General features: G+C 49.4%; 1 protein-coding gene across 2 annotated transcripts in view; it reads left to right on the forward strand.

Annotated features, from left to right (window-relative positions):
• Positions 1 to 27,567, forward strand: part of MYLK (myosin light chain kinase) — a 268,669-nt gene that overhangs the window by 154,295 nt on the left and 86,807 nt on the right. For both annotated transcript variants that reach the window (XM_049710437.1, XM_049710436.1), the window contains exons 9-15: positions 593 to 1,128; positions 1,663 to 1,869; positions 6,267 to 6,401; positions 9,498 to 9,650; positions 24,585 to 24,722; positions 26,334 to 26,531; positions 27,233 to 27,482. In XM_049710437.1, coding sequence (XP_049566394.1) covers positions 593 to 1,128; positions 1,663 to 1,869; positions 6,267 to 6,401; positions 9,498 to 9,650; positions 24,585 to 24,722; positions 26,334 to 26,531; positions 27,233 to 27,482 — 1,617 coding nt within the window. The remainder of the gene's footprint in view (positions 1 to 592; positions 1,129 to 1,662; positions 1,870 to 6,266; positions 6,402 to 9,497; positions 9,651 to 24,584; positions 24,723 to 26,333; positions 26,532 to 27,232; positions 27,483 to 27,567) is intronic.

The following is a 27,567-nucleotide window of genomic DNA, read 5'->3' on the forward strand; positions in this document are numbered from 1 at the left end:
AGTGTTCCAAACAGAGGTGTTGCAGGTGTGAAAGTGGTGAGTTGAGAGGGAGCCTGGGGCCCAAAGAACCCTGAGGGGCTGCAGCCTGGTAGGCACTGGAGACAGTGTCTTGGGGGGGGCGGGCGTCCACGCAGAGCCACCTCCCACATGGCATCCCTGCAGGCCGTCTTGAACAGCTCAGTTTTACTCTTAATCGAGTGGAAAAGCTGTTGGAAATTCTTAAACTTAAAATGTCATCATTCAACTTATGTTTTTAAAAGATGGACGGTGCGTGCTATGTGGAACTTGGGTTAGGGCCAGTGTGGACAGGGGACACCACGTGTTCGAACCAGGTCGGGGCTCGTGGAGAAGAGAAAAAGGGCAGATGTAATACGTGTGGATAGAACACTGGGCTAGGGATGGGTTTGAAGAATGGCTGCTTGTTTTCTGCCTGGAAACGGAGCAAACTGCATAGAAAGACATCGGCTCTTACTCTGTCTTGATCTGTGGGCTTTTGTAATCCCTGGAGTCTGGGCTTGTAATGCATAACCAGATGATTGTTCTATTTCTTCTTCTGCCCCACTGTCCCCCGCCCACACAACCCACCAAACAGGTCGCTTGTGAGAGGAACAAAGGTGGCCAGTTCAGACATCAGGAAGGAAGTGACCAATGGAGTCGCTCAGGGGCTGAAACTGGATGGCTTGGAGGCTGCAGCTGAGAGTAAGAACTGCTCCAGCATCCAGAGAGGTGGTTCCCCTGCCTGGGCCACGGGGAGCCAGCCTCAGCCCCTGAGGGAATCTGAGCCGGAGCCAGCGGGGGACTCGCCCGGAAAGGCCCTGAGGACCCCCGTCCTGCAGAAGACTTCCAGCACCATCACCCTGCAGGCCGCAAAAGTGCAGCTGGCACCGAGAGTGCCAGTCTCGGGTGCCCCGTCTCCTTCCAGAGAAGAGAGGGAGAAGCCAGCTGCTCGCCCTCCAGCCGCCCTCCACGCCAGGCAGTGTGGCCTGGGAAGCCAAGACACTGTGGGCCAGGTTGCTACCAGGAAGGTCCCCACGGAGGGCCAGGGGGACACAACATTCCCCAAATTTGAGACCAAGCCCCAAAGCCAGGAAGTCAGTGAGGACCAGCCGGTCAAGTTCAGATGCGAGGGTGAGTAGAGCTGCCTGAGGCCGCTGGTGCCCACACTTAGCCCCCGGGGGGCCACTCCCGTCCTTCCGCTCAGTGGTCAGAGTCTCCTGTATCCCCCGACCCCAGGAAGCACCTTACAGGGGTCTCCCCTCCGGAAGGACTCAATCTCGTCATGTCTCTTGTTCTGGAGAAACTCCTAGCAGTGACCCATTGTTCACGGTTGGAGACAGCACTGACCCTGAGCCCTAATTCTCACCACCCTCCGCGGGAAACCCATCACCACCATCTCCACCGCACACAAGCCACAGGGGCCCCTCCTCTTTCCTTCCTCTGGCTGACCTGGAGGCCTAGCTTATCCCCTTGTAGCCTTCCTCCCCAGGGACCCTGCCTCTATCTTGGGATGTGGGGTGGGGGGGTAAGAAAGCAGGTTGAAGCGGGAGGACGGCCGCACACGGGACTGGGCTCTGCCCTCCGGCTCAGCCTCTCCACCCCTACCTGCGCCCCACAAGTCCAGCGTGCTCTCGGGGGCCTCCCGTCCTTCACCTGGCCCTGTAGTTTCAGGGATCCCGAAGCCTGAAGTGACCTGGTTCCTGGACGGGGCGCCCTTGAGGAGAAGAGAAGGCACCATCGAGGTGTATGAAGCTGGGGGGACCCATTACCTCTGCCTCCTGAGAGCCCGGGCCGGGGACAGCGGGAACTACAGCTGCACAGCCACCAATGTCCGAGGCCGGGTGTCCTGTGGCTGGACCCTCCTGGTGAAAAGTGAGTACATTCCTCCAGGTCACCCCGGGTTCCCTGAGGGAGGACCTCTGTGGGGTGCCTCACACACCGCACAAGCGTCACCTCCTGCAGCCCCCTGCCCGGGGTGTACCACCCGACAGAAACATCGCCCCCACCCACCGGCCAAGGCCAGAGTCGCTGCTCCAGGACAGTGATTCCTGATCAGGAGTTCGCATCCGAATCACCTCAGGATAAACATGCCCAGGCCCCAGGCCCAGCCCAGCTGTGGGCTGCCAAGTCTCACAGAGAACCAGATCGACACACCGAGAGTGATGTGAGGTGATGTGAGGGCCACATCTTTTGTGCTCGTTATAGTGTCTGTTTATAAAAGCAGTGCATGTTCATTGAGAGGAATTCAAACACTCTATATAATCTGATGACTCAGAAGTAAATGATAGTTTAATATTTTTAAAACACGTTGAGCTTTGTGCTGTTTGTTTACTGCTTGCTATTCTAATTTGCTCACAGTACATAAGCATCGTTCTATATTTTTTAATATCGTTTAAAAGCATGCTTTGGGGCTTCCCTGGTGGCGCAGTGGTTGAGAGTCCGCCTGCCGATGCAGGGGACACGGGTTTGTGCCCCGGTCCGGGAAGATCCCACATGCCGCAGACTGGCTGGGCCTGTGAGCCATGGCCGCTGAGCCTGCGCGTCCGGAGCCTGTGCTCCGCAGCGGGAGAGGCCACAACAGTGAGAGGCCCGCGTACCGCAAAAAAAAAAAAGCATGCTTTGTAATGGCCTTATAATATTTCATAGAATGATGTTTAGGCATGGCCTTATTGTTTCCATCTAGATTGTTTCCATTTTTTCACTACTGTAACAGAACTGTGTTTAGGGACCCTAGACTCCTGTCATACTATTGAGGAACTTATTAAACCACAGCACATTGCAGGCTGATGGAAACTCTATGAGACAAATAACCTTCACCTATTTTTTCAACAAGTAAATTGCAAGCCAAAAGGAAAGAAGGAACAAACTGTAGGAAACTTAGATGAAAAGACACATAAGAGACACAGTAGTTGCAATACATGGACTTTGCATGGATCCTGATGGAGACACCTTAAAAAAATTTTGTTTGTAAGAACATCAGGAAAATTTGAGCACGGACAGGATATCCGGTATAAAGGAGTTAGTGCTATTTTTAAGATGTGATGGTGGATCTCGTGGTGATTTTTTTCAAAGTCCATATATTTTAGAGATATAAGCTGAGTTATTTACTGGTGAAATGACATGATTTGTGATATTTACTTCAGATATAATCCATGTGTTGTGGGACTCAGTGGCGGGTATGAATGAAGTGAGATTGGCCATTATGAAAGTTGAGAAACAGGGATATGATGATTCACTATACAGCTTTCTCTACTTTTGTGTATGTTTGAAATTTGCCAGAATAAATGTTTCCAAAAAAAGAGCTTACTAGTTCATTCACACAGTAAGATGCCATGAAGCCAGGGGAACGAATGTGCCTGACCTGTAGACCCTGCTAGTGAAACCCGTCCGAGATATGTTAGTACGGGGGACAAGCCAAGTGCAGAGAGAGCCGTGTGTATCATATGCTGTTTGTGTTAAAGGAAAAAAAAATCTGTGTACACAAAGCAAACTGATGCTTGTGTGTGCATAAACATTTCTGGAAGGGTCCACAAGTTACCTCTAGGAAGAGAAACTGGGGGTCCAGGAAGGGGTGAGAGGTAGTCTTGCTTTTCACTGTATACCATTGACTCACTTCTTAATTGGGAATTTTACTACATTTGTGAATTCCTCCGCAAGGAATAGTGTCCATTCATTTGGAGGTGGGAGCGCCTGTAGGCAGAGGTCCCAGGTCGGGGAACCTGAGCTTCGTCATCCAGGACTCTGTGTCAGGGCGGGGGACTCGCCTAACATTGGGTCCACCAAAGGTTAAAAACCAAGAAGCTTTGGTTGGAGTGTTAGCTACTATTATTAAATGCATGGAGACCGCACCTGCAGCAAGTTGGGGGTGAAAGACGCTGTGGGTTTTAAAGCCACCGCAGAGCTGGGCAAGGGGGTGGAAACTGGGCATGCCGCAAAGCTAGCTGTGCTTACCAGGATTCAGCTGTGTGTGTGTTTGTTTTAGAATGAAGGCTGCTCAGATGCTGCAGGCCTTCGGGTAATTTCCAGAGTTCTGAGAAAGTTGGTGTTGAGTCCTTTTGCCAGCGTCCCTGTTCCTCATCTGGAGGGGCAGACTTATGGAAGTCCTTAGTCTGCCATTCCAGAAGCCCTGCTTGACTGCTTTTCTCCTTAGCTGTTCTCTAGAAGGCTTCACCAAGATGTCGGTCGTCTAACGCCTCTTCCTCTCTTTCTTCCTATCACTGCAGAAAAGCTGCCTGTTTCCCTTACCAAGACTTCTCTTTCCATCCCTCCCATCCCCACAAAGATCGGGTCTAATAATGATTAACTCTCCCACTATTTCTTCAGTTTCTCCCTGTCCCCCTATCTAGAGGCCTCTTTCTCCTCCCTACGGGTGTGCTCTGGTCTCCCCTCAACTAAAAAGAAAAAAAAACTTCCTTCTGCTTCAGTGACCCTTAAGCTCCCACGTTCTCTCTCTCACTCTTTTACCCCAAAACTTGGTGCTATTCCAGTCTCCAGTTATTAGCTGATAATAACAGCTAATCCCCCACCGAAAGCCTGTTCAATGTGCCAGACTTCGTGCTAAAAGCTTTACTTGCATGGCCCCGTTCAGTTATCCCAACAATCTCACGAGATAGAGTTACACCCATTTTCCAAATGAGAATACTGAGCTGTAGTGAGGTTCAGTGACTTGTTCAAGGTCCCATGCCTTGTAAAAAAATAGCATATTCCTAACCCGTGTTGGTCTGACACAAAAGCCCATATTGTTTTCAGTGACTCCCAAAGGCATTTCTCTAATGGGGGAATTCGATGCCGTCCAAAGGGGTGGAGGTGGAGCCTTCCCCCACCTGTCCAGATAGGCTGGCATCCCTTCCCTCAGTGCCAGTCCCATTCAGATGCACCACATCCTGACTTGTAGCTGTGCTCCCACTGCTACTCTCCCTCTAGGGGAGCTCGGGGCTAGAGGAAGTGTGGATGTAAAGTCAGAGAACTGGGTGTAAAGCCTTGCTTCACCATTGGGCTTGACTATGGGAAATTAGGAACTTCATCTATACAACGAGCTAAAGATAGCAGTCTCGTGGCATTGTCACCTCTGGAAAAGTACCTGGTAAGCCCTCGACTATTAGCCTTTGCCCTTAAACCTTTGCTGTATAATATGGTTTTCCCCTCATCACTGTATGGAATAGCCTCTTGAAAAGTACCAGTGAGATATCTTCTCATCACCAAATCCAGTTGCCTTCTCTCAGCTGTCAGCCACCTTGACTCTTCTGCAGCATGTTCTGGGTGTTGTAGAAGAGATTTTCTATCCCTATTGCTCTTAATTATGGCCCCCAAACTACAAAACACTCCCCAGCTCACCTATGTAGAAGGCTTCTGGAAAGTTCAGCTCAGTGGTTCTCAGTGAGATTGTGCATCAGAATCATGGGGGGGACTGAGTAATGCATTGTCCCAGGCCCCCAGTGCTTCTGAATCACTGGCCTTAGGTTGGAAAACTAGAACCCATGTAAGTCCTTGTCATTTGATTCTGTCCTGGAATTGGAAAAATTAATTATAATAATTTAAAATTGAAATGTCGTCACCAATGGGCATGTGGTCTCTACAAGTGAAAAAGAGATTCACAAGAGTATGCAGGGTCTTTAGCTATTACATACAATGTTTCCGTGTTCATCCTTGTACATATATCTCTTGAGTAAACCATAAGGGGATATTTCTATGATTAGATCATAGAGGTTGCCAGTCTGTTTTTTTAATTTATAAATTGTTCTTTGAGTCAGCTTAGGCAATTTATGTTTTCCTAAAAAATCTATTTTATCCACATTTTCAATCTAATGAAACATTTCGGCCAAGGATTTTTAAAATAAAGAAAAAAAATGTGTGCATCGTCCGATGGGACACGTCAAAGACGATAAAAGACACCAGAAAGTAGAATAGGGCCAAGAAAGGGGGAAGGAGGAGCTCTGCGGATGCTCCAGGATAATGAAAGTCAAGACAAGATGGGGAGTGGGGAGGGACTTGTGTCCCGGAGGAGAGGAGGCCAGCCTCGTCCTGAGCACTCCCAGACCTGGGGTGTGTTGTGACAGTGAAAAAGCCCCTGCCAGTGACTCTGCCTCAGGCTCCAGGTCTCTGCCTCAGTGGCGCTGCCTGCTTCCCTGTGTGATGATGGGTCAGGCAAAGCCAGGCCACCAAAGAAGCAAGCCCTGGGCGCCCAGGGCAGTGAGGTGTCAGCCTCCGGTCAGTCAACAGCACGGGTCAGCTGTGATCTGAGATGGCCTGTCTGTTCTCTGCCTTCACAGGGCTGGCCGTGATGGAGGCGGCCCCCTCATTCTCCAGTGTCCTGAAGGACTGCACTGTCGTTGAGGGCCAGGACTTTGTGCTGCAGTGCTCGGTGCAGGGGACCCCGGTGCCCCGAATCACTTGGCTGCTCAATGGTGAGTCCCCCCTGCTCCAGCTGCCTGGGCCCTTGACCCTGGCTGCATTCTCACTTGGCTTCCCCACATATCACTCTGAACCGTTTATGCATGAGAAGGAAGCACGGGGTACAGAGAGAGCACGGGACCTGGGAGTCTGCTAATGCCTGGCTGGGGACACTCGGCAAGTTTTACTCCAGTCTGAACCTTGAGCTCCTCATCTGCAAGACGAGAATAATGCCACCTACCTTCCAGGGTGGCAGTTGTGAAAATTAAATTAGATCCTTTATATAAAACAGTTAATGAGATGCCTGGCACCTAGGTGCACAAGCAATTTAGTTCCTTTTCATATGGCCAGGCTCAGAGTGGGCCTCAATAAATATTTGTTGAGTCAATAAATGAACAAATATACCAACAGATTAATGAACCACACTCGCAGTTGCTCATGGGATCTTGCCTTTTATTTAGCGGCAAGTGGTTTGGGGGTTTATAGACCAGTAATTCTTTTTAACATTATAGTCCTATAGAGACATCTCAACTTTTTTTTTTTTTTTGGCAAGTAAGGTCCTTTGGGAAAAAAAAATTATTATATATTATCACCCTTCTCTTTTTTAAAAAAAAAAAAAGCCTTTAAATTCCAAAAGTATGGGAGTACTCTATTATTAGAATTGAGAACAGTCCATAAAATTGGTGAAATTGAGTGGGGTCTGCTTTGGGGATCTGCAGGGAGAATGAAGGATCTGCACTTGTCCTCCATATCGAGTGGTTGGGTGACCTTGGACACCCCTCTTTACCTCTTTGGGCATCGTCTTCTTTATTGGTGAGGAGTTGGGCTGGAACAGAAGGTTCGGGTCTCTGGCAGCTCTCACGCTGATGGAATAGGCTCCTTAAGGGAGCAGCGGCCCGTCACCTGTGCACCAAATAGCCCCAGTCATTTCTGCACCATTGCCATGTTGCCTGTGAACCTGCCTCATTGGTATAGTTTGCTTAGGCTTTGCTAGAAATGATCTTTAGTCAGTGAGAGAAGTTGCCTTGGGGTCTCCCTATGTGTGGTCTTCTTGGGCAGAGAGGTGAGAATTGGGGTCTCCACCCCTCTCTACGGACAGAGCTCCTATCGGATTCCGTGACTGAGCGAGGAGGCAGCCTCCTTGCAGCTGGAACAGAGCATGGATGTTAAGGACTAAAGGAAGGGCTCTGAGCAAGAGAGTTTCCCTTCCGCCTGGCTCACACTCCAGGCCAGACATCAAGAAACATTGTCAATAAAGGACCAGTTGGTAAGTATTTCCAAATTTGCAGACCATGCAGTCTCTGTCACAGCTACTCAACTCTGCTTCATGGCACAGAGCGCAGCCAGAGACAACACGTCAATGAATGGGTGTGGCTGTACTGCAATAAAACTTTATTTATGGACATGTGAATTTCACACAATTGTCACACGTCATGAAATATTCCTCCTTTGATTTTTTCCCACCATTTAAAATATGAGAAACTATCCTTAGCTTTTGGGCTATACAAAAACAGGCGTCAAGTGGGATTTGGCTCACGAGCAGGAGTTTGCTGACCCCTGGTCTACACCTCTCCAAACTGAAAAGCAACCCCACCTTACTCTTGGCGAATCTTGGCATTTTCACACTCTTCCCACTAGAGGGCGATCATGCACAAGTCGGGGACCCTTGGCCGCCGACTCTGATCTCACCAGTCTTGGAGCTGGGAGTTCTGTGTTGCCTAATTCTGAGTGCCCTGAGCCAACAACTCCTTTCTGGAGCCACCATTTCACCCCATGCTTGTGGAGCCAAAATGAGCTGTGCTCCAGTAAAAGGAGAGCTCTCAAACAGCTTGTTGGCACAGGTTTCAATAGCAGAGGCACTTAGATGGCAGTCATGGAATGTACTGGTATTCCCAAGGAAGAGAGGTTTTAGGTACATGCGTGCACGCGCGCGCGCGCACACACACACACACACACACACACACACACACACACACACGGGTGTTCAGTCCTCTCAGTAGCAGGATCCTGGCCCCTGGCTCTCCCAGCCCCCAGCCCCACTTCTATGAAGTGCAGTTGGGCCAGCGGAATCTCTTTCCCCTGGCCCTGTGGCTGACTTGGCGGTGCCTGTCATGGAGATGTGAAGTGTTGCTATGTGCAGAAGAAAACATTGGATTGCAGGGAGAGGACCTTTTGCTGCACTTTCTCCCTCTGCCACTGCCCACCCCCAGTTTTATGATGTGCAAACCAGGAGCCTGGGCTGACAAGGGAAGGAACTGACAGTTGCTTCGTATATGGTGAATGGAAACATTCCTGCTCTAAGGCCAGGATCTTCAGTAATGAGATTCCTTTTTTTTCCCTGGAAATGAAAGCTCACATCCTGGAATGATAAAATCCCGGGAACATATAGCATTAAAGAAACCACTGAATTTCACGCCACACACTTCTGTCTCCATGCAGGACTTTATGTGAGCTGAATAAAGGGCCCTCCATGCAAGGGACTCTTGGAAGAAAGGGCCAGAGTCGTTTCTTAGTTCCCTGTATTTATCTTTTCTGTGAATCCTAAAATGCATGTCATTGCAGTGTTAGGTTGAGGGCGCAGAATTGCTTCTGGTAAATATCTGCAATGGGAAATGGAATCATTGATCCTGGAGACATCTGAAAGGAGCCGGGAGCCTCATGTGCAGTCTGGGTGAGGTCTGTTCTGCCTGAGCTGGGCTATGGGCCAGATGACCCTGTCAGATTCTTTCCAGGCTCAGGACTCTGTGAAGTCTAGGATGTGGATTTGGGGACTATTTATTTAAACAGAATGCACAGGACTCTGTCCCTTTCCTGCTTGCATTCTAAGTGCCTCCAGAATCTGCCCCCCAAGTCCTACCAGCCCCGGCCTTGCTCCTGCACACACACAATCACTCCCTCTCCTTTACCTCCCTAGCACCTGCCTCTTTTTCCCCTCCTCGAACCTCCGTCCAGTTGGCTGGGGGTGGTCCCGCCACATCATTAGCCCTCAGTGGGGCTGAGCAGGTATGGGGAACATCGCCGTCAGGACAACAGCTGCCCTGCTGAGGACAGGGCTCACACCCTGCCACTGGGTACTCCCTGCCTGAGCCTTCCTGTGCTTCCCTCCACAGGGCAGCCCATCCAGTATGCTCACTCCACCTGCGAGGCTGGCGTGGCTGAGCTCCACATCCAGGATGCCCTCCCAGAGGACGAGGGCACCTACACCTGTCTGGCCGAGAACACCTTGGGGCAGGTGTCCTGCAGCGCCCGGGTCACTGTCCATGGTAGGAGCCCCTGGGCACCTCTCTGGAAGCACCTTTCCTGCCAACACATCTGCTTTGGAGAAAGGGCACCTCACCTAAAGGCAGGTGGAGGCGATGGCCTCCAGGAGCTCACAGTGACCAGGGTCTACCATGGGAGATGGACATGCAAGGCCAGTCCCCACCCCCTCACCCCACCAAGGCTGAGAGAAGATGCAGGGGAGAGAGGCAAAGACTCCCTTGGCTCAAGAAGCTTCCGGTCTGGTAGGCAGAAAACCTCACGCACTGAAAGACAAAGTATCCCTGGAGGACTTAGGCTCTCACAAATGACCCCTCACGCCCTGGGGGACACTGGGAGACACCGGGTAACGAGTGCCAGTATTGAGGCTTCCAGAGGGCCACCGTTTGTCCCCCTTTTCCTTCTGCCCTTGCTCCTCCCCAGCGCCCCAGGCTTGCTCTTATACCTCACCAGCCTGGTGTCCAGTAATCTGATTATTATGGTTGTCCCCCATCGTTCAACACCGAGCACTTAGTCCCAGGAAGTCCCTGGAGAGCCACAGACTCAAAACAGAGCTGTCTGGGCTGTGGTATCGGCAGGCATGGTGACAGTGCCAGGGAAGGACTTCCTGGGCCCCAGGTGTTCAGGTAAGCCTGACTCCCCAGCCCCAGCTGAGCCCGGGCCCCCAGCTCCCCCGGTGAGTGGGGCCCGGGTGCTTGGAACAGATGCACTGTGCCCTGCTTTTGCAGCAGCCTAGCAGGAGACATGCCTCCCCGCTCTGTTCCCGCAGGGCTCGGCCTCCTGGGGAGAGTCTCGCTGTATGTGGGCAGCAGCAGCCCAGGGGTGGGGGGCAGTGCTCTTCCTATCTTACACAGAAGGGTCTGAGGGTCTCAAGAAATCAATGTCACTGCCTAAGCACCCCAAGGTCGTGAGCCACACTGGCCTTTTGAACCCAGATCACCAAAACCACTGAAACTTCCTGCCCTTCTGCAGAGTGCAAGTCCCCTGGCCCCAGAGTGGGGCTGACCCTCGCCCCCGGGGCTGGCCACTGTCGCCCCTAGGGATAGAGGAGTGGCACTGGTGCCCTGACTTGGCTGTGGCCTGGCTGCAGAGGCTCTCTCCAGCCTCTCTGAGTTCTCTGCGATTCCTGTGAAGTGCCCGTGTGCACTGGCCAGCCAGCCGGAGACCGGCCCTGCTTCTTCCGAGGAGGCCCTCCCACTCGGCCTGGGGGCTGTCCTCCTTGCCCCCAGGTCTGTGGGAGGGGCAGGTCCTGGGTGGTTGCCCATCTGAGCATGTTTCAAAGCAGAAACAGAGAGGTCCCCGGCAAGAACTCTGCCAGAGCCACGTGGATCTGCTCTGGGAGCAGCCCTGTGTGAGCGAGGGCCCCCTCCCAGTGTGGGGATGGACTGGGCTGTGAAGGCCAAACAGAGGCTCAGCTACCATAAATGGTGAAGGAGGCTGAGACGTGGCCGAGCTCAGGCTGCCGTGCTGGGCCGCCTGCACAGGGTCGGGGCAGGCCGAGCCTGGCACCGCGACAGCCCTGGCTCTGCTCCCAGGGTCCCCAGGAGGCTGTGGCCTACGTCCCGCACCAGCCTCAGCCGTGGAGTTTTTCTTTCTTTATCGGCAGCTTCTTTGGCTGCAGTCTCTGGCGCAGCTCAGGGGGAGGGAGACGACGGTAGTGGAGGCATTAGTCCCCTACTATGCCGACCACTGTCCTGGCCTCTCCCTCAGCGGCCCAGGCCTCCTGGCCTTTTTCTCCCATCCGTGTGGCCCCAGACCACGGCTGGGGCGTGGCTTTGGAGCACCTGCCCAGGTGTGAGTCCTGAGCACGGCTTGCTAGCCCTGCCGCTGGGCTGCTGTTTCCTCTCCGGGCCTCACCTTCCTCTTCTGTGTGATGGGGACACTGAGAGTCACCCCAAGTACTGTGAGGATTACATTAACAAACACACTAATGATCTCCAAACATGGGACGTGCTCAGTAAGTGGGTGCCTTTACGATTGTGCAACGGAGTCCCGACCTTTAAACAGGTGAACTCCCTTCAAAATGCAAGTCTGAGGAGCGGTCTTACCAAAGGATCAACTTTGCCACACTGGGTGGTTGTTTTTCTGTCTGTCTGTCTGGTCGTTTGGTTTTGGTAAAGGGAAGAGAGAATCAGAATCAGAGAAGGGAAGTGTAGGGCCACACACTAAAGCCATAGCCTGAGCATCCGTTCTGGGGGCTCTGCCACAAGAGGGCGCCATTCGGCAATGGCTCTCCCTCCCCTGGTGTGGTTTCCAGGGAGGAGCAGGTTCCCGGGCAACTTTTGCTGGAGGAGAGCTCAGCAGATACTTTGTTGAAGGCCAGACGTGGGTGCTCTTTCTCACCTCTTTAACCTTTCGCCAAGGTTTTGCAATCATCCAGAGATTGCTGGCTCAGCATTTTCTGGCAATCGCTCTGACGTGATTTCTGCAGCCTCTTTTCCCTGCTTTCTCTGCCTTCTCTCCTCTGTAACCTCTTCCTCCCCAAATCTAACTCCCTCCCACAAATGTCAGTTCCTCTGGGGTGAGTTCTCTTACCAGCTGTGCCTCCCTTATGGTTGTGCTTACTTATCAGCAGGTCTCTACTGAGCACCTCCTTGGTGCCAGGCATCGTTCTGGGGAAGCGGCCATGAACAAGAGACAGGTTCTGTCTTCCTGCCGGTTACATTCTGATGGAGAGATGGGCAATCATCCACACCTGGCTTAATCCGATACCGACAAGTGCTATTACGAAAACGAGAATAGAGAGGGGGGTGGAAGGGATCCTTTCTTAGTTAGGTGCTGGAGGAAACCTCTTGGGGAAGGTGACTTTTGAGCAGAGACTTCATGAACTGGAAAAAGAGTGCTCCAGGCAGGCGGCACAGCAAGTGCAAAGGCCCTGAGTTGGGAATCAAGTCAGCCTATTTAAGAGACAGTGAGTCTGGAGCAAAGGGAGTGGGGGGCCCGGTGGTAGAGACTGGGTTCAGAGAGAGGCAGGGCATGTGTTCAGTGAATGAATGAAAGAGCAATGGCGGTGGGTGAGTCTGCCCGGTAGTGCAGGGGGTGTTCCCTCCACCTCCTCACATGTCCGGGGTCTCAGGGTTCATGGGAGTGCTCAGCAAACCCACACACTAGCTCTCAAAAGCCCCCCAACAAATATTCCTGCTTTCCTCCTCCCACACTAGGAAAAATGTCCCTAGTAGTTAACCAGGGCCGTGAAAGTCTTCCCTCCTGACCCAGATGGAGCCTAAAGGATGATTAATCTAAATTCCTGCAGAAGCCAGGAAGATCTGAAGGGGAGTGAATATTTCCGTGTATTTGCACTGAGTCATTGGTGTGGAGGCTTCCTTAGGCTAGAATATTTTAATTTATCTCCCCCTGGAGTATCTTTGTCGAGGCTAAAATTCTTAAGTGACTGGATTTATTAACCTGCTAATAGTGCCCATTTAGACAGTGTCTCAGCCTAATGGTTTGTTTATTTAAGTGAAGACCTGCTGGGCTCTTAAAGGTACCTAAGGACATAAAATGTGGGTAAGTTAAAAAAAAAAATAATTAAAAAACCTTATTTCTAAAATAAAAAATGAAACTTAATAAAGCATATTTATTAGAGTATTTGTTTCGATAAAGAGCCTCTAATGAAAGCAACAGGCACCAGGGAAGTCAGCCATGCACTAGGCAGTGAAAGCATCCGTAGAAGCCCAGCTGGTTTTCAGATTAGTGACAAGCTCGCTGTGGGGCAGCTTTGAGTACTGACAGCCTCCTGCCATTAATTGGAGGATACTGGCAGGCACTTTGGACGTTGTATAATCTTTCCCTCTATGAGTTTAAAAACACTGAAAACATTAAAACAAATTTTTGAGATAACCCTTTTTTTGTTAATTTTTATTCGAGTACTGTATAGTTGATTTACAATATTATGTTAGCTTCTGCTCTATAGCAAAGTGAATCAGTTATACATATATCTACTCTTTTTTAGATTCTATTCCCATATAGGTCATTGTAGAGTATTAAGTAGGGTTCCCTGTGCTATACAGTAGGTCCTTATTAGTTATTTAGTTTATATATAGTAGTGTGTACATGTCAATCCCAATCTCCCAATTTATCCCTCCTCCCCCCCTTTCCCCCTTGGTAACCATAAGTTTGTTTTCTACATCTGTGACTCTGTTTCTGTTTTGTAAATAGGTTCATTTGTACCATTTTTTAAGATTCCACATAGATTGAAAACATTTTTAATACTTACGTCAGCTAAAGAGAAACTTATTGAGGGGAAAGGATATACATCAGTTTTACCTTGTCGTTTTTGTTTGTTTTTTAAGAACTTTAGTCCGCCTACAATATGTGTCCAAAGTCTTCTAAATTCTATGAAGGCCAGCAAATCAATGTTAAATTATTTTATAACCAATATTTTATACAAGTTAATACAACGGAACTGGTGTTGTGCGCCATGTGGGCCCTTCTTGTCACAGAAGGACTTCTGAGTGTGTGTTTGTTTCCGTGTCATGGGTCTGGAGCCTTATTTTACTAATTGGACAATTAGAGCTACATCATGGTCTACCTCTACAGCCATTGCAGGTCATCTCTAGCATTCATTTGCCCAGAGCTCTTGGTCAGGAATGCCATCCAGAATTACAGCTTTGCGTTCCTAATGGCAAAATGTGATGTGTGCTTTGACAGTGTGGTGGCGAGTATGGTTCCCAGACATGCCTCGGGAGGGAACGTCAGCTGGCTTGGATGGTTTACCTTTACATTTAGAGTCTGATTATAACTTCTAAGGCAGTAAGAAGGCTATGGTTGCAATGATTCCTGCCTCCCATCTGGCAACCCTATCATTACTGGTCAGAGATCCTTTGGGGGATGTCATACGTCATTGTTTGCTTTCATTCTTTTTCTTGCCGCTTCTTCCCATTTGCTTTTTAGGTTCTGGAGAAATCAATGGGGAGAAGAAAAGCCAAAAGAGAGAGCAAGGCTATGGGGGGAAGGACCTCTTTTTATGCCCACCGAAGTAGACCTTTTGCTGATGCTCTAAGTAGGTTTATTTGGTTAAGAGACAGACTTGTTGGAAGAGAGCTCGCATCCGTCCCCGGGGAGGGATTTGCACCGTGCATAAATGCTCTGCAGATGGGGAGTGGCTGGGTGAAGGTAAGCTTCCTTGATGAGCCATCTAGAGTCAACAGTCCTGGAACTTAGGGAAAGGAGGAAGCTAGACCATGATCCCTGGACCTTGCTGGATTTTGAGCACCAAATAAAGAAGAAGGGAGAATTGTGCTTCCAGAACTGCCTTTTGTTGGTAATTTACTTAATTTCCACAGTATAACAGGGTTTGGAGTGAATCGGATTTGCTGTTGGAATGGTATTTTGCATTTTTATGACTAAGCAAAATAGCTCAGGTTCAAAGCTTAAGGAAAATCTTCAGCAGATTGGAGATAAATGCAATCATTTTCCCTCCCCCTAACTATGCATCTTCAAAAGGTCCACGTGGCTGCACACCTGAGAGGAGTGGGGGATGCTAGGAAGTAGGGGAGGGCCCTTCCATGTCCACCTTTATTTGGTGACAACCTGTGGATCCAGGGACGCTGGTGTCAGAGCAGGGGAGATGCTGAGAGACCGGGCCTGAGGCTCTGACAGCAGGACGTAGTAAAAGCTGTGACAGGCAGTGGTCCCTCCCCAGGTGAGAAGCCCTGGGGAGTGATGCCAAAAATCTTGGCTCTCTGTGCATCAATGCCAAGCGGAAATATGGAGACAGAGTTCCGGAGGAAAAGAAATAGAGAAACTTTATTGGTTGCCAGGCAAAGAGTAGGCTAGCACCTCAAGAACTGTGCCCCCCCCCCCCACCCCCGGGAATCAGAAGAGGTCTTATAGGTGGAGCTCACAGTCTGGGGTAGGTGATAAGGATCAAAGTAATGAAGGTCTTGCATTTTTCTTCTTGCATTATTTCAAAACAGTCACAGCTGGTGTCAGGCAGCCTGGTAATTGCCTGCAGCAGCTCAGTCTGTTGTGTCTCAGTTACTGGCCCACACCTTTCTGAAATGCAGAATGCTACAAGGAGTGATTTGCTACAAGAGAGTTCAGGGAGTATAAACACCAGGTGCAGGATGTAATTCACACAGGATCAGAGAGTGTTAGGGGCAGGATGTAATTCACAGGGAATTAGGGCCTAATAGGTGCAGGATGTAATTCACATAATGTCAGAGAGCCTTAGAGGTTAGCTTTGTGAAGGACAAATCTAGTTACAGACACTACAGATTAGTAACAGTTAAAGTAAAACTAGGATCGATTAATTCTTTCAGGTCAGTTTATGTTTCTTCTCTCACCTGTTCACTGTTCCCTTTATTTTCCTTGTTATCAAGAGAGGAAAAACCTCATTTCTGTTTTTGTTACAACATGGCAAGGACCCAGGGACTTGTACACGGTTTCAGGAGCTCTTAAGATGGTAGGGTATTCTGTCTCTGTTTCATATGTGTCATCTGTTTAAACACTTGAAAGGTAACATTCTATCATTTTTTGTTTTAATCTGACACAAGTTTTGAGTGAGCTGGGAGCCTGCTAAGGGCCATTTTCAAGGCAAACTACTCAATGTGTAGGCAAATTCAGGTCCATAAGCATGGGGGTGCTTTAGAGAGCAGCGTGTGGGCTGGTACAAGTTGACAGGTGGAGAAAACTTCCAAGAGAAAATTTCTGAGGAGAAATTCAGAATTGTTTTTCTGGCTAAACCCGTAGAGATGAAGGACCCAGAAGGGAAGAACAGGAGAATGACTGCAGTACAGAGGGAGACGCTGCCATCACACCAGCACTGGGACAAAGGCTGTAGGGGCTTCTTAATTTCAAGCCCAAGAGAAGCCAAAGCCCTCACTGGTGTCTCCAGGTTTGAGGAGCAGGGTTATACCGGTTACTGTATGCGAATTCATGAGAAAGGTAACAAATAGCACCTGTTGTGTGGTTACTGAACTTCCTCTAAATAAGAGCTTTTCAAAATCTAGTATTGGGTTAATACCAGTTCCTATAAGTGTTGAAACAAGACCACCATCAATTAGCTTTTCTAATGAGGAACATTGTTTTGACAGACAAAATCTAATCAGTTAGAAAAGCTGGTGGGTTTTATTTAATTCCCATAACAACTCCACTTTCCACTTTTGAATTAACTCTGCTTTACAGATGAAGAAAATAGATGCTCAGAGGTCAAGTCACAATAACCTAGCTAATAGGCAGCAGCTCTAGGCCTCCAGCTGCCTCAGCCCATCTGCTTTCTACTTTGCTGCTCTGGGACCCTGAGAAATCATTTGTTTGATACTTTTGCTTCCCCAGAGCAAGAATTTTATGTTTAAGTTCATGACTAGGAACTGTCTTCAAAAACAGTTTCTGATGAGTCAAAACAGAGCAAACACGGCCAAGGAGGGAAAATTCGGAGGGTCTGTAGGGTCAGAAAGCAATGCTCCCCCCACATCTCTCTCCTTCCTTTTCCCTCAGTCCCTCTTCCATGTCCCTTCTTTCTCCCGCCCTCTCTTCTCTCCTCTCGCTTCTCTTTCCCTTTCTTAAGTCTTGCTACAGCTGAGTCTATGTGGCATCATTTTTACTTGTCAATAAACTGCTTATAAGCATTCTTTTTTTTTTTAGTTTATTTATTTTTGGCTACGTTGGGTCTTCATTGCTGTGCATGGGCTTTCTCTAGTTGCGGCGAGCAGAGGCTACTCCTCGTTGCAGTGCGGGGGCTTCTTGCGGTGGCTTCTCTTGTTGCGGAGCACGGGCTCTAGGCGCACGGGCTTCAGTAGCTGTGGCATGTGGGCTCTAGAGCGCAGGCTCAGTAGTTGTGGTGCATGGGCTTAGTTGCTCCGCGGCATGTGGGATCTTCCTGGACCGGGGCTCGAACCCGTGTCCCCTGCATTGGCAGACAGTTCTTAACCACTGCACCACCAGGGAAGTCCCAGCATTCTTAATCTTAGTTCTTGTCTTTCCCACTGGAGGACAGGCCAGGTCCTTTTCCTTTCTCTCAAAATGGAACAGAGCCCCCAGTACCTGGCTGCTCAGTTCAACAACAGAGTTAAGTCAGTGAGTGAGTGGAGAGCCACTGGCCAATTGACCAAGTACCAGAGCAACAGATAAGTCCACTTCAGATCTTTAGTCCTAGGCCAATAAATCGAGGAGGCTTGGCCCATCCTTTATTCCAGAAAGAAGGGCCCCTCTGGGGTTGGTCTCAGCAAAGCAGAGGAAGCACAGGTGTGGGGAAGCCCTGGGGTCTGTCTAGTCTGGCCCCATTTGAGCTGGGTAGCAAGTCTGTCATAGGGTCCCAGGGACTCCTCCCTTGCTATTGGTGTGCCACGGCCAGTGCCTGCCTTCCCCAAATGAAGGAGGCTCAGGTTCCCTGAGGCTCCATGGCCACTGGGGGCCTCTCACCTCAGACCCTGGCCCGCCTTCCCCACCTCAAACCAGGACTGTGCCAGGTGACAGCTAAAGCACAACCCTAGAAGAGACATCTCTAGGAGAATCGGCGACTCTGGGCATGAGCACAGTGACAGAAAGCTCCCAGTGGAATCTAGGCGACTGGCCTTTGTCCTCAGGACAGGAAGGGAAGCATCCAGACCAGGACTCCGTTGGCCATGTCAGCTCTTAGGACAGACCAGCTTCCTTCTCTGAAGGAAGTATATAAAATCAGGCCATGAACATGACTTGATAAATTAAGTAGACTTAATTTCAGTACTGTAATAAGAGGGACCAATTCAAATTCTCACAATTTGTTTCATACCCACGAAGACCACTTCAAGGGCATTTACGATCTCTCAAAACTGATCCGTTTTGTGCAAGTAAACCATGTTTCTTTTAAAAAGACTCGTGCACTTGCCCAGGCTCAAGGATATTAAAACCTAGCACATAAAGCCCATTACTAGAGGTAGAAATACAGGCAATATACTCTTACGGCAGCAACCATCAATTACAGTTAAGAATTTTTCTGTAACAACCAAATGGATAATCAAATATTGCAACAACTCAAGTATTACTGAGCAAAGTGCATTTCTACAGTATTCAGTGTTGCTCTTCAGTTTTCTAACTTAAAACAGCCTATGATAACTGGCAGCAAAGAAGGTCTTTGCAATAGACTGCCTCTGCTTGAGAACTTATGATGTAATACTGCATGCTGCATTTAATATACTATCTAAACATTAAAGATACTCCTAAAATATTTGTTGGTAGACTACGATGAAGACATTACACTACAAAAAAACCTTATGCAGAAGGAAATCCTAACTGACATGCTTCTGCTTTAAATATTGTGAAAACTTTACAGCGGAATGAATTTTCACAGTGGTTAGGTCAAATGCAGTTACATCATAGCCACAGTATGTTTTCCACAATTTAAGGCTTTGGCTGGTTCTCTTATAGTCAGCTTCTTCTGATTCTTCTTCCTCAGCAGTTTCTAGCCAGGTTAGCCACTGATTCACCTGGAACAAAGCCTTGCCTTTCCCTGGAAACTCTGGGGTTCTATCTTCTTTGCAAGCCAAGAAAGCTTCTTCTTCAATAGTCTCCGTGTCATAGAAGTGAACAAAAAAGAGGAGTAACATGCCTTTCGGGAAGCTGCGATCGTAGCAGTGCACCTGAAGAGCATAGAGGGCACTAACTCGTAGATCAACGTGATCATGAAGGAATTTCTACATTACTGGCTTGAAGGAAAGAAGCAGTTGTTTTTCGGAAGGAGCAGAGGAAGAATCTGTTTCATCACTGGGTGGGTTTACTTCACTAGAAATGTACTATGGGAAGCTAGTCATTAAGATGTGCACAAATCCTTTCTCTACATGAAGTTTGGGAGAGATGTTATCTTTAATCCATTTATATATGGTTTGAGGGGATGGATTCAACTTTATTTGCTTTAACAGTTCCTTCTCCAATTTGAGCCTCAGCTCTTTCTGCTGTAAAATGAGGGCACAGTCTTCCCTACTTCAGGGGATGTTGAGGATAAACTGAGAGCTGCAGACATCCTTTAGAATCCTTTAGAATGGTGAGGTGCTGAACTTTGTAAGGAATTATTATAATGTTATCTCAATGGAAGCTGAGACCTTTCAGTTCTCTGCCTGATTAAATGTGAATGTCCAGATTTGGGAGACTTTTCTTATCGTAGTTATTGTCAGGTTGAGTTTGCTCAACCAACAACAGTCAGTTGGGTTAGGAAAGGCACAAAACATTTATTCCTGTACTTATTATGTGTCAGATGTTCTTGTAGCTGTTTTATGGGTGTTATTTCTTTGAATCATCTGAAAACCCTGCAGTATTTGTCATGCATTATACTGGTGATGTGTGCATTACCTTATCACTGTTGCATGATTGTCAGTAACTGATGATAACTGTAGTATTCTTATCAGTTTAGAGGAGAGAACACTGAGGCTTAGGATAGGGAACTTGCTTCAGATCACGCAGCTCAGGCTGTGAGTTCACAGCACCTGTCTCCATCTGTCTCTTCTTGTTTTATCTAAGTCCACACAAGAGTGAGCATAAACTGATACGTGGTCCGTCAGCCACAGATGAGCGAGAAGAAGTTGTGTGTGGCTTTGGAATTAAATGACATACACACGCCTTGCCCTTCTCCCCGGCTTTCCCTGCTCTACGTTAGCTTCTGCCTTGTCAAGGATCAAGAATGGGGATCAGCATAGGACATTTGCCCTCATGGGGAGTTCAGCATGGGCATCACGGGAGGTGGCTGGCTCCCTTGGAAGAGACAACCTCCAGAACACCTTGGCCTTGCAGTCAGGAGACCTGGGGTGAGCTCTAGGTCTGCCTGTCACAGGCTCTGGAACCTCGGGCAACTCCCTTCACCTGAGCACGTCCTGGCCTCACTACCAGTAAAGTGGGGCAGTGGGGTTAGGACTGGGGTTTCAGGATTCAAGTTAGGGATGCTTCTCTCAGGTCGCCTAGAGGAAGCTGCTTGTCTCAAAACTGACATCCTTGTTGGCTCCTGAACCCCAGCGCAGAGTGTAATTGTAGGGGGTTGGTTTTCTCACTCTGTGAAGATTCTGGGGAGGCTGAATGCTGGGGATGCCTCAGCCACCCACTAGCCCGATTCACCGTAGCTCTAGTCCCATGTGACCCTGAACGGCAGGTCTGAGAATAGGTTCATTCTGCACATTTCCTCCCAGTCACTTCCCTCTTCTCTCCTTCTTACAGTGGGGCTTTGGGGAGGCAAGAACAGGGTCAGAGGCGATGGGTGACATTGGAACTAAATGCCTGCCAGGGGCAGTTCCCACAGATTCAGGCACTCTCTCTCATCTCTCTCTGAGGGAGTGCAGTGAAATTTTGTTCTCAAATTGCTTTAGATTTACTTTAGATATATCCATGATATTTTTAAGCAACACATTTGTATTCCTAACAGTATTTCCCTTAGGTTACATCAAAATGAGTCTGTAATCCTGGAGTGAGGGTCCAGGCTCTGTTTGTTCTTCTTTCGCTGATAAACCCACCAGCTAATTGCGCCCAAGCGGGTAGGTGTGAGTCAGCTCTCGTGCCAGCCTCTCACACCTGCGACTATTGATGTTGGATGGCCGGACAAAGTATTTTCACAGATTATCTCTTTCAAAGCCCCAGGTCCTGTGATGATACTATTATTACCCTAAGTACAGATGAAGAAGTCGAGCTTCCGAGAGAGACAGTGACTTGCCCAAGACCAGGACCCGGCTTCAGATCCTACATTTCAGTGGCTTTCAGAGAACCAGTGAGCTGCCACCTGGGAGTCAGTGCCCAGGCCACCCTCTCAGGACAGGGAGCTATAGATAGGCATTTAGTCCCCACTGGGCGAGACCCGTAGGGTGGCCTGGTTTTGCCAAAGCCCCAGGCCAGAAAACTGGGCAGTAGGAAGACCCAGGAGACGGTGGGGGTCAAAGAGGAGCTGCACTGGCTTGAAGGAGAGGGAGCTGGAGTTTTTGATGTTTCCACAGCACCTAGGAATAAGAGCCCGTCTGCAGGGAGCTCTGCGAAGCTGGGGACTCTGGCTGAGACAGCGGAGAGGCGGGAACAGGGAGGGCCCTGGACAGGCAAAAACATTTTGTCCTTGAGCCTTCTCAGTCTGTGCAAGACAGGAAATTCCTCAACTCTCCTGAGGCAGCCTGCTTCCCTGGCTACTGCCACTCAGTCAGAGAAAGGAGATCTCTGCATTTCCAATGTCGGGCCCCCGGAGCCCACTCCCGGGGCCTTCTGCCAAGGCCAAGGCTGCCAGGCTGCCCCCTGTCAAAGGCAGTGATGCCAGGGGCTGGGGCAGGATGGCTCTGAGAGCCCATCCTCTGGTCATGGGCCCTGTCTTCCCTTGCACTCTGGCTCCAGGCGCTTCACACGGCACGTGCCTTGGGGAAAATTGTCCTCCTACCTACCTGGTCTTCCCAGCCTCTCTCTCTTGCCTCATTCCCAGAAGCCATGCTGGGTGTGCTCTGCAGTGCACCATATTTTGTTTTCAGTGCCAGCAGATAAAAATCTAGTGGCCAGTTTGGAGTTAGGCCTTTCCCAGGTATGGAAAGCACCCTGGAAATGTGTCCTCATGGCTTCAGGCTTCCAGGAGAAGGTCTGGTATGTGTGGCCCTGTGCTAAAAAGAACTCAAAATACCACAGTCCCTCTTCCCCCAAACTTAGAGTTTAACTTAGAGATACCATAGCCTTCTTGGTCCCTACCCCTGCCCCCCTCCCCCAAAGACAAAAATAAGAAGGCTAACAAAGAGTTATTGAAGGTCAAAGCCACCTGGCTCACAGGACGAAGGGCAGGATCAGAGACGGGGCAGCTGGGAGCTTGCCCTGCACGAGGGCCATCCTGTGTGGGAAACAGACACCAGCCCAACCTAACCTTACGGCTCCTTCCCCTGTGCGGCTCACACGAGGCAGGTCAGAGCCCGGCACAGGGAGGATTCTAAGAATAATGGGAAGCCTGTTTGTTAACCGATCTCCCCAGCGAATGGCGTGGGAGTGAGTAGGCCAGCCCCGAACCCAGAGAGCTGTTCTAGTTTTTGTCTTTGTCTCGCCCGTGCACTCCTTCCCCCTCCCAGAGAGAGATTCCGCCACCCCCCCCCTCCCCGTTTTGGTTGTACAACAAACTGCATATATTTATGGTGTTTAATTTGAAGGCTTCACCCATGAAACCGTCACCACAATTTTAAAAAATGAACATCTCCATCACCCCCAAATGCTTCCTTGTTTCCCTTTACAATCCCTCCCCAGAACGCCTGCCCCAAGCAACCTTTCTGTCACTATATTTTGCATTTTCTAGAATTTTATGTCAATGGAATCATCCATTAGGTACTCTTTCTTCGCCTGGCTTCTTTCGTGCAGTGTAATTTTTGTGAGATTTGTCCCTGTCGTAGTGTCTCTCATTAGTGCTGAGTAGTATTCCATTGTACGGGTATATCATAATTTGTTTATTCATTCACTTGTTGATGGAATATTTGAGTTGTTTCCGGTTTGGGGCCGTTAGGAATAAAACCGCTATGAATGTTTGTGTGCAACTCAAAATGTATGGATACGTGCTTTCGTTTCTCTTGTGTAAATACCCAGGAGTAGAATGAATGGCTCATATGCTAAATGTATGTTTAACTTTTTAAGAAACTGCCAAACTGTCTTTTTTTGTTTTTTTGGGTTTTTTTTGTGGTATGCGGGCCTCTCTCACTGTTGTGGCCTCTCCCGTTGCGGAGCACAGGCTCCGGACGCGCAGGCTCAGCGGCCATGGCTCACGGGCCTAGCCGCTCCGCGGCCTGTGGGACCCTCCCGGACCGGGACACGAACCCGTGTCCCCTGCATCGGCAGGCGGACTCTCAACCACTGTGCCACCAGGGAAGCCCGCCAAACTGCTTTTAAAAGGCTCTGTACTATTTTACACTCGCACCAGCAGTGTAGGAGAGTTCTAGTTGCCCCACATCCTTGCCAGACCCCAGTACTTAGGTTGATCCGTCTTTAATTTTAGTCATTCTAATTATGTAGCATCTTTGACTTTCCTGAGGTGCTTAAAATCTCAGGAGATGGTAAAGGAGCATCGTGCAGTCATAGAAAACAATGAGGAAGCTCTCCAGTTCTGTTTTATGAGAAACATCAAGATATAGAGTCAGCCCTCATGGGCTCTGCATCTGCGGATTCAACTAACCGCATATCAAAAATATTCGAGAAAAAAAATTTCAGAAAGTTTCAAAACGGGAAACTTGAATTTGCCGCACTGGCCACTCTTTACGTAGCATTTACATCGTATTAGGTATTATAAGTAATGTAGAGATGATTTAAAGTATACAGGAGGATTTTAGGTTTTATGCATTTTATATATGGGACTGGAGCATCTGCAGGTTTTGGCATCTGCAAGGGGTCCTGGTACCAGTACCCTGCAGATACTGAAGGATAGCTGTATTGTTAGATGAAGAAGCAAGATGCCACTCATTGTGTATAGTGTGCTATCATTTTTTTTTAAGAGAAGAAAAATTAAAAAGTATACCTATATGCTATTGTGTGTTATACACATGGACCATCTTTGGCAAGGTGAACAAGGAACTGAAAATCGGTTGCCTCTGGGGAGAGACATTTGGCCAGAGGACAGGGGTAGAAGGGAGATTGTACACATACCCTTTGTACCTTTTGAATTTTATGCTATATGAATGTATCACTTATTCAAAAGAGTAAATACAATTTAAGGGGAAAAAAGTCTCATAAGGTGCCAAGTTTTGGCTCCCGCACTCCCAGCCTCCATCCCCTGGAAATGCTCCTGGGGAGCCAGAGCCTAGGTTGGACATGGCCCTACAGAGGCCTCATCCTTTCCTGCTGTGAGGCAAGAGCACTGTCGTACCACACAGGGAAATGGGCACACCTTGTTCCTAGGCATCTCCAGGGCCTCCCTAGCTCCTTATCTGGCAGCGGTCAGTTTCTGGTGGGAACCTGAGCCCCAACACATTCATGTGCTGAGTGCTCATTTCGTCTGTGTCTGCGGAATGAATGAGTGACTGTTCACCCCACATTCTTTTGCCATGCAGAAAAGAAGAGTGACGAGAAGAGTGAGTACCTCCTGCCCACGGCCTCCAGCAAGCCCATTGCGCCCCTCTTCCTGCAAGGCCTCTCTGATCTCAGAGTCATGGACGGGAGCCAGGTCACCATGACAGTCCAGGTGTCAGGTCTGTCCCTGCATCTCTGTCCCCGGGGTATACGTGAAAACGGGCATGGTTGCAACATGGGCTTTGCTTCCCGCCATCCCGCTCAGATCACTGTCTACCAGAAAGGCAGCCTAGGACTGTCAGTCAGTGGGCCCAAAGAAGTGGAGCCTCTTGGTCCCTCTCTTCTGCTTTCTCTGGGCTGGATTTTCTGGATTCGAGGTTAAGTGGTCCAGGGAAGAAGATGGCCATGCTAGAGAGGTGAGGGATTAACTGAGAACGTAGTATGGCCAATGTAGCTGGAAGATTGTGAACACAGGTCCAAAACCAGATGATGTGAGAACTTTCTAACCCTTGGAAGGTAAGTCTCAGTTGCTCTATTCAAATGTTAAGGTGAGAAGATAGAACAGGGGTCCTTCTCAAATGGGTGGGGTGACACGAGTGTGGGATGAACAGCCCAGTGAGAGATTTTACTGTTTTTGCTAGAAGCCGGCAAGCGAAGCCTGCGGAATATCCTGGGACAGACTTACTGACGCAGGCTCATGCTGGCCTCTGATCAGTCCCGCAACAGCCTGGAGGTCCTTTCTGGTTTTTCAGTTCCTTTTGAGTTGCAGAAGTGATAAAGATGAGTTGGGAGAGAACCCATGGGCTCACCCTTTTAGGGATCCTAGGATGAACTCCCTGCTCCCGAAGGCTGAAGGCAGTCCCGGGACAATGCAGGCAGAGGCCGGGTCCCCTCCCCTGCACATACTCCTCGAGTTGATAGAAATCAGAGGCACCCTGCACCTGGCCTCCAGACACGTGCTGGCTACCCCATCAGAGATAGATGGTGGTCTCCTCTGTCCTTGAAAGAGCTTGATACCACGCAGCCTCCCTCAGCAGCCGTTCCCGGGGACTTGCTCCCCTGGAAGCAGAGTGCAATGGCTCAGCTCTTTCTGCAGAGGAAACCCTCACAGGTGGCCATTGTTTTATGCCCAAACAAATGGCTAGAAGCTACCTGGGGAAGTAGACTAGTAAAAGTGAAAATGCTCTCCACCATGAGCTGGGTTTAGAAAGCCTGGTACCCATCGGGAAAGCCTGGTACCCATCTTCACCCTTGGACAACATTTGTATGGTAGCAAAATGAAGTGCTAAGGGAGCTTTCCCTTGGTGAAGACTGACAAGGGAGTTTCTGTGACGTCCCCATGGCGTTGCCTGGGCATGTACACAAGGTGTGAGGTGTGCACAGCAGGAAACAGTGTGGAACCCACTGATCCAGCTACCACTCAGCATTATCAAGCAGTTTGAATTCTAATTTTAAAAACCATTCTTCTAGGTTTCCTCTTTTATCTCTGAAGTAATATTTTTCACTTCTGGATTCTTCCTGGTTTCCCCAAATCCGTTGTTAAGTAATTACAATGAACATGCATTGAGTACTTTCTTTGTGCCAGATGCTATTCTAATCAGCGTTTCTAGTGGGCTGCTGAGGTATTAATTTATTTAATCCTCCCAGTGAACCTTTGAGATAGATAGGGTTAGAATATGTTATGGATGGGAAAACTTCTGCAATACAACGTCATAGTATTAAGTAGAGTTGCTGCACAGCCCAGGGAAGCACCTCCCTGACGAGCTCCCCTGCCTCTCCTCCCCGTTCAGGGAACCCACCCCCTGAGGTCATCTGGCTTCACAACGGGAATGAGATCCAGGAGTCAGAGGACTTCCACTTTGAACAGAGAGGCACTCAGCACAGCCTTTGTATCCAGGAAGTGTTCCCGGAGGACACGGGCACTTACACCTGTGAAGCCTGGAACAGCGCAGGAGAGGTCCGCACCCAGGCCATGCTCACAGTGCAAGGTGAGGCTGCCCCGCTGACCAGTGGCGGGCAGGGGCAGGGGCAGGAGGCTTTGCTGCCATGGTCTCTCCGAAGGTGATTTGGAGGCGAGAAAAGCACGTGAGTCTACTTTGTCCCCACCACGGACCCCACGCTCCCTGGGTCCCATCCCAGCCCCAGTGGCAGCTCCCCATCCTACATCTGAGGCTGTGGCTGAGTGGGTCCTCCTTTCCCTACCTTCTGAAGCTCCTGCCCTCTCTGGGGTACTGGTGTCAAGCTTCAGAGAGTGCTGGGAGAGATATCTCCTAACACACTAACACTTTGGCAGTGACAGATGAGTTACGGCCTATGATGGTCCTAGCCTTTAGAGAACCCATATTTAAGGGGAGAGACAAACTAAGCACGCATGAAGCAAGTGACAACCCTTAATCATACACATGTCATGCAGATCATTGGCACCTATCCCAGTGCCCCTGTACCTTCTGGACAACCTCCCCATGCTTTGGATATACAAATTCATGTTAATATTATCCTGTGAGAAGTAACCAAGACAGATTTGCCATGAGAAGGATGTGCTCTACCTGTATGTTCAATAAAAGTGATTTCTGGACAAGCTGTTCTTTGGGTAACACTCTGTCTTCCGACCTTCACTGCCATGGAGAGTTGAGTGAATGCTCTCTGCTGAAAGGCCTCCCTCTCTAACTCAATCCTCTGCTAACTTCAGAGCCTCAGGATGGCATCCAGCCCTGGTTCATCAGCAAGCCCCGCTCAGTGACAGCCTGCCTGGGCCAGAGTGTCCTCATCTCCTGTGCCATAGCTGGGGACCCCTTCCCCACTGTGCACTGGCTCCGGGACGGCAAAGCCCTCTCCAGAGACACTGGCCACTTCGAGGTGCTACAGAATGAGGACGTGTTCACCCTGGTTCTAAAGAACGTGCAGCCCTGGCATGCCGGCCAGTATGAGATCCTGCTCAAGTGAGTCTGCATGACCTGCCAACCTCCTTTAACCCCTACCCCCCAAATTCCTACCTCCCGGCAAAGTCCCTACCTGGGACTGGGA

Source organism: Orcinus orca, chromosome 5, assembly GCF_937001465.1.
Source record: "Orcinus orca chromosome 5, mOrcOrc1.1, whole genome shotgun sequence".
In the NCBI taxonomy this organism is placed as follows: Eukaryota; Metazoa; Chordata; class Mammalia; order Artiodactyla; family Delphinidae; genus Orcinus; species Orcinus orca.